The sequence below is a fragment of the Sorex fumeus genome, unplaced genomic scaffold (assembly GCF_029834395.1).
Source record: "Sorex fumeus unplaced genomic scaffold, SorFum_2.1 ptg000043l, whole genome shotgun sequence".
Taxonomy (NCBI): domain Eukaryota; kingdom Metazoa; phylum Chordata; class Mammalia; order Eulipotyphla; family Soricidae; genus Sorex; species Sorex fumeus.
This window is the reverse complement of record NW_026606100.1, coordinates 27780700-27793649: the sequence shown is the minus strand read 5'-3', so window position 1 is coordinate 27793649 and position 12950 is coordinate 27780700. Positions and strand designations below refer to the sequence as shown.

Here is a 12950-nt window from a genome sequence, read left to right as displayed (position 1 = left end):
AGTATCTTTCAGACTCCGGAATTTCACAATCCTTTAAAAAAGTACTGTTCTTTGGGAATGCTTCTGAGTTTGATAATAGTCTTACAGATGAGACTGAGAAGAAACAAAGCAAATAGAAGTTAGTTACTTCACAAGAATTAACCATCTTTGGGAAATTCCAGACATCAACAAAGCTGATGCTTAGGGTTTGCTCTGGTTGCTGTTTACTTTACTGGGGAGCTTTCCAGTAGTGCTGGGGTCAAACAGGGTCACACCCAGAGGTGCTGGTGGTCATCAGCATACCCTATTTCTGGGAGTGCTGGGTAACAGTCAGAGGGAGCCCATGCATGCAAGGCGTTCACTCCAGTCCTTGCCAGCTGTCTACGTGGCCCTGCTGTTGACTTTTAAAATTCATTGTTAGTGAGAAAGATATTTTTAACTTATTTAATCTCACTGACCATTTCTTAAATTATACTATGCATTGTATATGGACTAGGCTATTCCGATTTTGGGTCTAGCTGGAAAGATTGGGTCGATCTAACTTGGCCTAACTGACTTACATTATATATTTAGAGTAAGATCTACAGCAGAGATTGTTAGTTGCCTTTTAGGACTCAGTCACCCGCTTTTCCTAGTAGTTACAGGACTTTCCTAGTATTTACAGACCAAACACATTTAGGTGATGCTAAGTAGTTTCTTTTTCCTAGAATGTTATAGAAAAACAGAATGCTTTTGAACGTTCACTGAACACAGGCAGGCACCATTTGTTTGTTTATCATCAATGACTGCTTTTGTGCTATGATGGTGTGAAAATATTTACTTTGGCCCCTTAAAGAAAAGTCAGGAGCTATACTCTAACCAGTATATACATTTGATTTTAAAATTAGTCCATAGAGTGGTTCATTTTTAATCAAGACTGATATATTAAAGTATAATCCTTAGCACTGACTTTCTTCCATAATCCTTAAAATCTTTTTCTTCAGAATTTTCTTTCTGGTTATTTCTTTACTCCTGAAACTTATTTTTTCTTATAAGCTAGAAAGAGTATACTTCTGACTCTTCTGCTTTCTTCTATATATGTACTATATATATATATATATAAAGAATTAGTAACATTGTTCTCAAATCCAATAATATTGTTTTAATTTATATCTTCACCACATACCAATAAAATTAAAACCAATGAAATACAGGTGGGAAAAGAAAAACCACAAAAACATAGTTGAGTGCTTTGGAAGACCGAAGAAAGGTCTTTTTAACATGATAGCAATCATGTTTGAGAAAAAAAAAACCTGAAAAAATGAGAAATGAGGAATTATTCTAACCTGTAAGGAATATGTGCTCAGATTACTGAATGTTAGACTTCTTGCCCCCATTTACAGAAGTAAAATGGAAAATTGTTAGTGATATTCTATGAGAGTAACTTGTAAGAATCCTCCTGTCAATAGGTTAATAACCTTAAAAGCAGGAAGTGGGGTGGGCCTTGGAACAAAATTAAAAACTGACAAATGAAATGATATTTACATGTACTAGCTAAATTAGCTAAGGCATATAAAAATCACTGTTTATCATTCTCTACTATCTGAGTGCTCAAAATAACATGAAATCAATTATTTAATTTAGTGAGCTTCTAGACTATTAACATCTAGTGTTTGGGGAAAGAAAATACATGTTTGAAGGAGAAATTCTTTTCCTTTATAGAAAATTCCAGTTTCCATAAATAACATTCCAGGAAAGTGATCAGCTATCAGTTAAAAAAAAAAAACCCAAAGAATAAGAACTCCAAAAAAAGGCATGGCAACTATGTATAAAAATTTATAGAAAAGAATTTAAAAGGACTTCAGATAAAGACAAAGAATGTCTACTATGTTTAATATTTAGAGAAATAAAGATTTTAGAAGTTTTGAGGTAGAGCAACAATCTAAAAATGAGGATGAAGAATAAAAGAATAAACATAAAGAACTATGAAAAATAAAAAATTAAATGATGATTTAACATCAAACTAAACACAGATGAATAAAAAAATAGTTATAAAATGATGCTGAAAGTCATGCAGAATGTGGCAGAAACAAGGAGATGGAAAATGCGAAAGTAACAAAGACTAAAAATGATGGTCTGTACATATTTAATAGGCATCTTAAAGAATGCAAAAGAGATGGGCACATAGGCTATATTTGAGATGAACTGAACAGATACTGAAGTGTGCTCTAAGGCCAATAAAAAACATGAAATTACTGGCTTAAAAATCCCTAATAACTTCAACACTACACATACACCACTGTATTGGAAATGAATCCCAATAATCTCAAGTATTAAACACACATGCATACATAAAGATACCCACCCACACATCATACTAAATAAACCCAAGTATCAAGAAGGTTAAACACATACACACACACACACACACACACACACACACACACATAGATGCCCAAATATCATACTGAAAATGAATCCAAATAATTTTAATGTTACACACACACACCTCCACATCAGACTGAAAATGAAGTAATTCAAAGACAAAGAAAAGTTCCTGAGCACATCCTAGGAGAAAAAACAGATGCATTCAGAAGCTGACATTCACACAGAAAGCAGAATATATTCAAACTTATTTTCTGTTGTTGCTGTTTTGGAAGCACACACCTGGAAGTGATCAGAGATTATTCATGGCAGTGCTCAGGGGACATATGTGGTTCTGGGTATTGACCCCAGGTCAGCTATGTGCAAGGCATGGACCTTCCCTGCTGTACTATCACTCCAGCCCCTATCCTCAAATATTTGAGAGGGAAAAAATAACTACCAATTTAGAATTTTATACCTAGTAAAGCTATCTTTCAAACATAAAGTTGAAATAAATTTATTAAAAAACAATAAACAACTTAGTTTGCCTAGCATACTGTCACAAAATTAAGAAATAAATATATTCCATGCACAAGGAAAAAGATTTCATATAGAATGCATGACGTACAAAAGGAATTAGTAAAAATTAAAAAGTGGGTAAATCACAACACTAAATACCAGCAATAACAACAAACTAAGTTTAAAAGGACAATGAAAAAACTGTAATGAATTAAAATAATCACAAAAGCATATAAACTGGGATGGGGAATGGGATTAGAAAATAGAAGTAAAAGTCTACACAAGAGTTTATAAAGGGAAAAATTATTAACTGGCCATAGATAGTTAAGCATGCATTGTGTAATTTATCCAGTAACCAACAAAGAAGGAGAACGGTTTTCCAAAAAAATTGAAACAAGAGAAAAAAAAATACCTCATCAATCCAACAGAAGGCAAGAAAGAAGAGAAACAGATGGGACAAGGTAAACACACATAAAAGAAATTCAGGTTTACATCCACATATATCAACAATTACAACAAATAAAATGGACCAAATGTATTTGGAAGTAATCATTAATGACATTCTCCTTAAATGCTAACAATGGGGTCCAAAAAAACTTCAGGCATTTTTAAGGACCTTAGAAGAAAGTGATTTAATACAGACTTACAATGGATCTGCAAAAACAAACAAAATTATGTTAAAATAAGTAACTGGGAACATGAAAATGAGATGACTTTTCAAAAGATATTGTAAGACAAGTACGTCCTGTTTTCCCTAACTTCCCCAGCTATTTACAAGTACTTACTGGTAACTGCAGAAAATCCGTAGAAGATCTTCAGTACGAAATTCTCGAGGGAAGTCATAAATTTCAATGACGTGTGGGAATTCACAATCACTGAGATCAATATCAGGAACTTCATGGCTGTAATAATCAAATCTAGGCTCCTGGATGCTTTTCCTGTTTTTCATATTCCCTGACAACTAAGGAAGAAACAGCATGTCAGTGATTGTTAACATTAAGCCAGGACATTATCCTCCCATGTAAATTATGTAAATAATCTTTCCTTTCTCCATGTTCAACTTTAGGAGTGCCTTTATAATGGCCCTGTTCTTCGCAAAAGGGAAGGGGAGAGAAAGGCCCGAGCAGAGTTGGTGCAGGGACAGAAGCGGAAGGTCGTGGGCATTCTGAATGTAGCTGAGGATAATAGTTTTCTATGTCACTACTATAAACTATAACTACCTAAACTATAATAACTAAAAATAACCAAAAGGAAAGAAAAAGAAAAAAAATAATACTGTTCTTGAACAATGAACAAGAACCTATCATTCTGTTTTTATTCTACATATGAGACACTTGGAAAGGTGCTGAAATTTCAGTGAAGACAGGTAATGCATGAAACTTTCCTCTACCAACCAGCACACGAGAAAATGCAGAATGATTAATGTGGTGAGTTACAACTGGCACACCTTGGAAAATTAATTTCAGAAAACAGCTGGAGAGAAATTAATAACTTTCATTTTATTTGAGCTTATGATGAGGCATCTTTTCTGGAACAGAACCAAACTGAAAAAATTCAAAACAATAACAAAAAAAGCCTGAGTGTACCTTTTGATGAACATATTAAAAGACAAAGAGATTGCTCACAAAGCAACTTAAGACAAATGTAAGTAGTATAAGTAATCGTATTTAAGGTGAAAGCTACCATTAGGAATCTCACATGGCAAATTAGTAGTTAACAGGAATGAATATATTTAAAATTCAATGATCCTATTTTTTAGTAAGGGTTACTGATGATTTCATGCTAGAAACAGAAGGGAGAGGAACAGTGGAAAGTGGGAGAAAAGCCAAGACAGTTACTTTGTCGTTCACCTGCTATAAAATTTAAGTGGTCACCACTACAGCCTATCCAGGCTTTCAGCCCCTAAAATATCTTCTCCCTATTAATGAAAGTACAACCAAGTTCTCAAGCTTTCTCATTATCCAGTGTGCCTGTCTTTCCATCAAATTAAGAAAATGAGAATTTGCTACGCCAAGGATTTACCACCTTTCCTTTGAGAAATACAAAATGAATTCAGAAATTTTATTTGGGAGCGAAAAGGTAATTTTGACAAAATTAACAAAGTATTATTTATTTCTATACTTCTAGTTCTTTTTTCCACTAAGCTTTACTTTTAGTCTAAAAAGGGGGTATAGTAACAGTGCTTTATGGATAGATATGTGCATTACAGGATATGACGCAGTGAATACTTAGTATAGAGCCTGACACGTTAAGTATTTCATGAATTCAACCCACTTCAAACAAGTTTTGAGTACTAAATCTGTTACAAGTCAAGCACCATGTCATTTCAACTCTGCTTAAGATCTGGAAGGCAGAGAGTATTCTGCCCACTGTAAAATGAAGAGAGGCCTCATGATGTACAAAATCATAACCTTTGTTGAGTTCACCAGAGAGAGGGATATGCAAGACAACCAAAGAAATTTAAATCTATAGAATGACAACTCCCCTCTCAAAAGAGAATCAGAACACAAACTGCTTTGCCTATGGCAGACTACGGAAGAAGTACTCTTCACATCAGCTGAAGATTCAATTCAATTTTAAGTCTACAGTGGGTTACTGCAGTGGTTTTCAACATTTTTAATACAACTGGGCTGGTTTAACAGTTCAGAGTGAGTTGAAGCTACAGAGACTCCAGGACTAGACTTGCTTGCAAGTCCGTCTTTATGGCATGTCACCTGTCTTGATTATAGTTTTACATCTAATAGGCTGTCAAATAGGAAGTTTAAGTCTTTGACATTTGTTCATTTTCAAAATAACTTTGACTGTCTATATTAGGCCCCTTGCACATCCACATGAATTTGAAAATCAGTTTGTCAATTCTGTCAAAAAATTTTAAAAAAGCAGCTGAGATTGTGTTGAATATGTAAATTATTTTAGGAAGCATCCTAACAAAATTAAAAACATAAATAGGGGATATCATGCTATTTAGTTAGATACTATTTAAGTTCTTATGGCAATGTAGTTCTTAGATTGTAAAGTTTAAGTTTATTTAAATTTATTCCTTTCCTCTTAAAGTATATCATAAATAGAAAGGGTTTCTTCATTTCATTTTTGGATCTCTGGACTGAGTTTTTTTTTTTTTCTATGTAGGAGTACTTCTATTTATTCAGTCACTGATAAGCTGGTTGAATTGGGCATGAACTCCAACTTACTTATTTTTTCTTCATCACGGTTCACGGTCCTCCCGTTATTCATCGATTTGCTCGAGCAGGCCCAGTAACATCTCCATCATGAGACTTGTTACTGTGTTTGGCATATCGAATACGTCACGGGGAGCTTGCCAGGCTTTGCCGTGCAGGCAAGTTACTCTCGGTAGCTTGCCGGGCTCTCCAAGAGGGGCAGAGGAATCGAACTCGGGATGGCCATGTTGGCTGCGTGCAAGGCAAACGCCCTACCCGCTGTGCTATCGCTCCAGCCCTTTTTTCTTCATAATTTTATTTATTTTTTTCTTATATTTATTTATTGATCACTGTGGGAAAAATTACTAAGCTTTCAGGTTTAAATCTCGGTCACACAATGATCAAACACTTTTCCCTTTACCAATACTCATTTTTCACCACCATGAACCCCAATATACCTCCCTCCCACCCCTCCCAATGCCTGTGAGGCAGATGCTTTCTACTTAACTCTTCTCCACATTAATTACATACATTATTTTGACAAAAGATGCACAATTATTGTTTAGAATTCCCGCCCCCAACAATCAAAACTGCTGAAAAGGCATTGTGAAATACTTTGTTTTCTATAGCTGGTTATGAGAATCATATAATGTCGTGTGGCCGCAACAGCAGCCGCACAATTTTGGATTTCTGCAAAGAGCCAGATAATTACAAGATTGGTTTCTGTGCGTCTGGTGTTATGGCTGTGCCGGAGAGCCGCTCGTGGGGGGCAACTTGTGACCTCAGTAGGTTATGAAGGACGAGCCGGTACTGACCCCCTCCCCATGAGACTGCAGTTGCCCCATCGCTGCCGGCTCATACCTGGCTTTCCTATAAGCTCTGAGGCGGCAGCCACCCTGCTGCTGGGGGGGGGGTGGGGGGGCGCAGGGAAGGCGGAAGGGAGCAACACCCTTTCCCTCCCGAGGAGGCATGGCGCCGTAGTTTAATGCATGGTCCATTCACTTTTCTGCCGCAAGTTGCCGGGCTCTGGACTAAGTCCTTTTGCCTCTGGAGCCATGGCTGTGCTGGAGAGCCGCTCGTAGGGGGCAACTCGTGACCTTGGTAGGGCGTGAAGGACGAGCCGGTACCATCCCCCTTCCCATGAGACTGCAGTTGCCTGGTCACCGCCAGTTCATACCTGGCTTTCCAATATCTGGACTGAGTTTTGAGTTACTTTGCAAAGCCCAAACAAAATAAAGCAATACATGTTCATGCATTTATAAGTTAAGAGCTAAATAATACATTGTGAGAGGTAAACAATACATAAGTACAATCTTGGAAATATATATATATATATTTTGCTTTTTGGGTCACACCCAGCGATGCACAGGGGTTACTCCTGGCTCTGCACTTAGGAATTACCCCTGGCGGTGCTCAGGGGAACATATGGGATGCTGGAAATCGAACCTGGGTCAACCACGTGCAAGGCAAACGCCCTACCTGCTGTGCTATAGCTCAAGCCCCAGAAATATAGATGTTAAGAACTGATTAAAAAGAGGAAGAAAAAATTCAGGGGTCCAGTGAGAAAATATGATTATGGTTCTTTGCTCTACCCTGATCAGCAAAACTGAACTTGAATACTTACTTATTTTTGATATAACTATTAAGCATTTTTGGTTTGTTCTGGGGTCACACTCAGTGGTGCTCAAGGCTTACTCTTGTCTCCATGCTCAAGGATCAATCCTGGCAGGCTCGGGGCAACATATGAAATGCCAGGGACTGAACCTCGTCAGTCGCATGCAAGGCAAATGCCCTATCCTCAGTACCATTGCCCGGGCCCCACTATTAAGCCTTCTGACTCTGACACAAAGTAAAAATTTTGTTGATAGAGAAAGAAAACTGTAAGTCTATGTTTCATGGAACACCAAATTGTCATGCATCACTTAATTAATGGTTGAGATACATTTTGAGAAATGCGTCAAGAGAAAATTTCACGACTGGGCAAAAGTCATAGCATATAGTTATAAAAATCTATAGATGGTGTACTAAAGAGCCTACTCCACCCCATTGCTCTAGACTATAAAACTGCACAGTATATTACTGTACTGAATACAGTAGGCATTTGCAACACAATGGTACATCTGTGTATCCAAGCACATCTAAATATAGGAAAGGTGCAGTAAAAAAACACAGTAAGAGAAATTAAAAATAGCAAGCCTATATAGGAAACATAAGAGGGAGCTTGCAGGACTGAGTTTTACCGTGGGTAAGTCAATGAGTGAGTGGACAGTGAATGTGAAGGCCTATGATACACTTGTACACTACTTTAAACTTTATAAATACTGTATAATTAAGCTACACTCAATTTGTAAAATAGGGAAAGCTCAGTGGCCTTGACCAGTTGACCTTATACTCTCCATAAAACCCATATTGAGTCCTCCTTTTCTGCAACCCCCTGCAAATAGTCATTAAGGCAACTATCTCACTTAAAAATGAAGAGGGCGGGCAAGACAGTACAGTGTGTAGGGCACATGCCTTGCATGCGGCCAACCTGGGTTTGACCCCTGGCATCCCACATAGTCCCAGAACACCACCAGGAGCTCAGAGTCAGGAGTAATTCCTGAGCATTCTTGGGTGTGGCCCAAAAATAAAAATTGAAGACAAGGACATTCAGGCTATGAAAGTCTTAAGATCCTCACTGTGGGGCAGAATTTTAATTTAGCTGAATGATTTTGTGGGAAGTTAAACATATGAAGGAATACTCAGCCTTTACTTGTTTTTTATATATAATACTCAGATTATACTTATGCTTTTAAAGTTTACTTATGTTTTTATATATGTTTACAAGGCAGACCACAGGTAGAATCCTAAAATGTACGTGGTTATAAGTCATAATCACTTATTTTCAATCGTTTGCTTACATTCTCTTGGCCTGTAACAGATTAGAAAAGATAACGTTCTAAACATCTTTATATTGTTGCCTCCCCACACTTTCTTAGAGAGAGAGTCACTGCCTCGTGTAGATACAGTGACTGTGGGAGGATCTCAACATCTATAACTGCATAAAGAACCTTGCTTGGACTGAGTATGAGAGGCATCTGCAAGAAGACACTCAGGAAGTTCATTCATGATTTCAAGGATTTGTCAAGGATGTTTGCAAAAAGTTAAGGCAATGGTTGAGATGGCAGCAATTTAACCCTGGGTGTGGATGAGAATAGCACTGAGGGGCCCCTGGAATCATTCTCAAAAAACTGAGCGCTATTTTTATTTGTTTGGTTGTTGTACATTTGATCCTGTCTTCAAAACATAAAAGAAAAACAGAAAGCTTTTAAGTCAGCAACCGGTAACTCTTACGAAAGCTGAAAATACGCTGCATTATTTTAGAACAGGGTTATCACAATATTTAGAATTCTGTTAGGTAGGTGTTTGTTTTTAATCCCTACCTCAGAGGTGGAGAGTCACATCACATAGACTAAAGGATACCCCTGAGGTTACAAATGAAATTATCAACAAAGCTTGAATCATAATCCAACTCTCCTGATTGCCAGTCTAGTTTAATATAATTAAATGGCCCTTCATGAACATAATCAGAAATAGGGGCTATATCAATGTTCAGTACAACTAATTCTTTGATTTAAGACTTACTGATGTAACTTTGTGTGTGCGTGTGTTGTGTGTGTGTGTGAGAGAGAGAGATATATATATATATATATATAGAGAGAGAGAGAGAGAGAGAGAGAGAATTAATGGAAAAGCTGAAAAGACAATTCAGAGGTGATTTCTTTCCAGCTCTATCTTCTAGATAGCATAGAGAATATAGGTTGAATTTCTAAAAGCACTACTTTCACCATGTCATTCCTTTGATCAAAAAGCCTTGCTATCTACATTTAAAGTTTTCAGAATCCCAACCTACCTATGGTAAGTAGAATAAAGTTCTCCCAAACGTGTTTCTGTTGTAATTCCCTTAACCTATGAATATGTTCAATCAGTGATTTTCAACCTTTTCACATCTGCAGACTGTCTGGTGGCTGAGAACAACTGTCAGTTACGTGGCATCACCTTTTTCATGAACTGGCAGGCAGTTAAAAGACTTGGACTGAGGATATCACTAATGCATGGCCAAAAAAAAATAGGGGAGCAGATCAAATCAAGGTCACAACTTAATTCGGCTTACAGAAAGAAAATCCTCCTGGAGTATCTGGGCAGACCCAGTCAAACTCAACTAAAGGGTCCTTACAAGCAGAAGAGCTCACAGGTAGAAGACTCAGTTTATCAGCGATGTGACATGAGAAGGGTGTTAGTCACAATGATGGCTTTGGGAATGGGAAGGAGCGGGAACCCCCAAACACAGGCAATCTCTCGAAGCTGGAAAAGACAAGAAAATGGACTGTCCTTTTGAGCACCCAGAAAGAATACAGGTCTCTTAACACCTTTATTTTAGTCCATTAAAGCCTATTTCGGATTTCTAACCTCCAGAATTGTAAGATGAATTTGTGTTATTTTAGGACATCAGTTTCGGTAACATATTACAGACAATAATAAACTAATAAACTACTTCCTCTCTTTCTCTCATGTATTAAGTTACAAAAGGCTACATTACTACCCAAAAAATGATACTCATTTTGCCAAAACCCCTAACTTCTTCTGCCTATGGCTTTGTTTTGAATTACTTTATAAGAACTGATACCTGTCACTTTGCACTTCTCCAAATACCTCTCCTTCTATTTTCATCTTTGTGGGATTACAGTCTAAGCATTTTAAGAAATAGCATGGTTTTTCCTTTCTCTCTCCATCCGTCCCCCACAGGGAGCTTAGGTTTAGTTACTCCCATCACAGTGCTCCTGAGCACACCCAATTCCATAAGGCACTCCCAATCCTCGGTGTTTATCTTTAATCTCTCCTTTGTACTCTTTGTCCCATATCTGTTAATCACAAATATCCCCAAATCTGACCCTGTAACCTGTAAAGTCAAATTTTTCTGAGCACTCTGGATTTTTGTTTGGAGGTTCTAGCAGGGGAGCGCAGCTACTCGTATACCCTCGACCGAAGACTGGTCCGTCTCTATTCGGGGAAGGCCGTCCTCTTTGACCGAGCGTGCAGCTTCGGGAGGGACGCACATGGAGCGGTGAGGGAGGAAGGGGACACCCGCCTAGCCAGCCAGATCAGCCAAATCAACCCTGGCGATCAATGGGGTGACAGATGTCGCAGCCAGATTGCCCTCACATGATAGATATGTCGTTCCCAATGTTCTCCCTTCCGAAATCCAACATGCCATCTCGTCGGTAAAGAAACAAAGAGCACCTGGCCCAGACAAAATCAGACCTGAACACCTGAAGAACTTACCATCAGTACTCATCAATACACTGGCTCGGCTCTTCACACGCTACCTGTCTGAATGCAAGGTTCCATCCCAATGGAAAACCAGCAGGACTGTACTACTATACAAGAAGGGAGGCATCCACAACATTGGCAACTATCGCCCAATCTGCCTATTGTCTGTCATCTACAAACTGTACACTCGAGTCATCCTGAATAGGATTAGCAGAACACTAGATGAAGGACAACCATGTGAACAAGCCAGATTCCGAAAAGGATTCAGTACCATCGACCATATCCACACGATTACTAAGCTCATTGAGGTTTCTCGGGAGGTCAAGATGCCGCTCTGTCTAACGTTCATTGATTTAAAGAAGGCCTTTGATTCTGTTGAGACGGAAGTGGTCATTGAAGCCCTAGCCAATCAGGGCATTCAAGCCCAATACATCAAGATCCTCCGTGAACTGTATTGTGGATTCACTACCAGGATCTCACCATTCTGCAAAGAAGTAATCATCGATGTCAAGAGGGGTTCGGCAGGGTGATACCATTTCACCGAAACTCTTCAGTGCCACCCTCGAGAACATCATGCGACGACTGGAATGGGAAGGAATGGGAGTGAAGATAGATGGTCGGCAACTACACCACCTCTGCTTTGCTGATTACATCGTTCTAATAACACCAAACATCAGCCAAGCGGCACAAATGCTGAACAACTTTGACCGTGAATGTGGAAAGGTCGGACTACAGCTGAATCTTACGAAGACAATGTTTATGAGAAACAGCCTTGTTCCTGACACTCCATTCGCTCTCAACAGAACCACCATCTCCGAATGCAACAGTTATATATACCTAGATTGAGAAATCAACATGATGAATGGCCTGGCACCTGAGTTGCGCAGGAGGAAGAGAGCGGCTTGGAATGCCTTCAAGAGCGTTGAAGAAATAACTAAGAGGACAAAGAACCTCCAGCTATGAGCACATCTCTTTGATTCCACTGTTCTTCCTGCATTAACATATGCCTCAGAGACCTGGACCTTACGAGAACAGGATGAGAACGCTATTCGGGTCTCTCAAAGAGGAATCAAAAGAGCTATGCTTGGAATATCACGATTCACTCAAATGAGAGATAGAATCCGGAGTTCTGATCTTCGTCAACGCTCAAGAATCAGGGACGCTGTGTCATTTGCCAAGACATCAAAAATCAGATGGGCTGGACACGTAATGAGGTTTACAGACAACCGCTGGACTAGAGCCATTACTGATTGGATTCCACGGGACATCAAAAGATCACGTGGACGCCCACCTACAAGATGGTCAGACTTCTTCGTCAAGACCCTGAATGATCGGTTTGAGGCTCTGCATGTTCCTAGAACAAACAGATACCATTGGGTTACGCTGGCACGCAACCGGGATGAATGGAGACGTTACTGGCACCCACTCGAGTAAATCGATGAATAACGGGGATTAAGTGATTAAGTGACTCTGGATTTTGTGTATATAAGTGAAATACTGCTTTTCTCTTTCCTTGAAATCCTTTGCATAGTTTATTTTAGTGCAATATACTTTTTGTAGAGACACAGGAAAATAGTTAACGCTATGCTTTTGTAACATGGTAGTTAGGTGACTCCAAATAATACTTACTCCTAGGTATCC

General features: G+C 38.7%; 1 protein-coding gene across 3 annotated transcripts in view; it reads right to left on the bottom strand.

The window, feature by feature from the left end:
• R3HCC1L (R3H domain and coiled-coil containing 1 like) overlaps nt 1-12950 on the bottom strand; it is a 101331-nt gene that overhangs the window by 13471 nt on the left and 74910 nt on the right. For 2 of the 3 annotated variants that reach the window (XM_056120539.1, XM_056120538.1), the window contains one exon: nt 3627-3802. In XM_056120539.1, the coding sequence (XP_055976514.1) occupies nt 3627-3802 (176 nt within the window). Of the gene's footprint in view, nt 1-3616; nt 3803-12950 lie in introns of all 3 variants that reach the window. The other variant, XM_056120540.1, reaches the window with a different exon arrangement.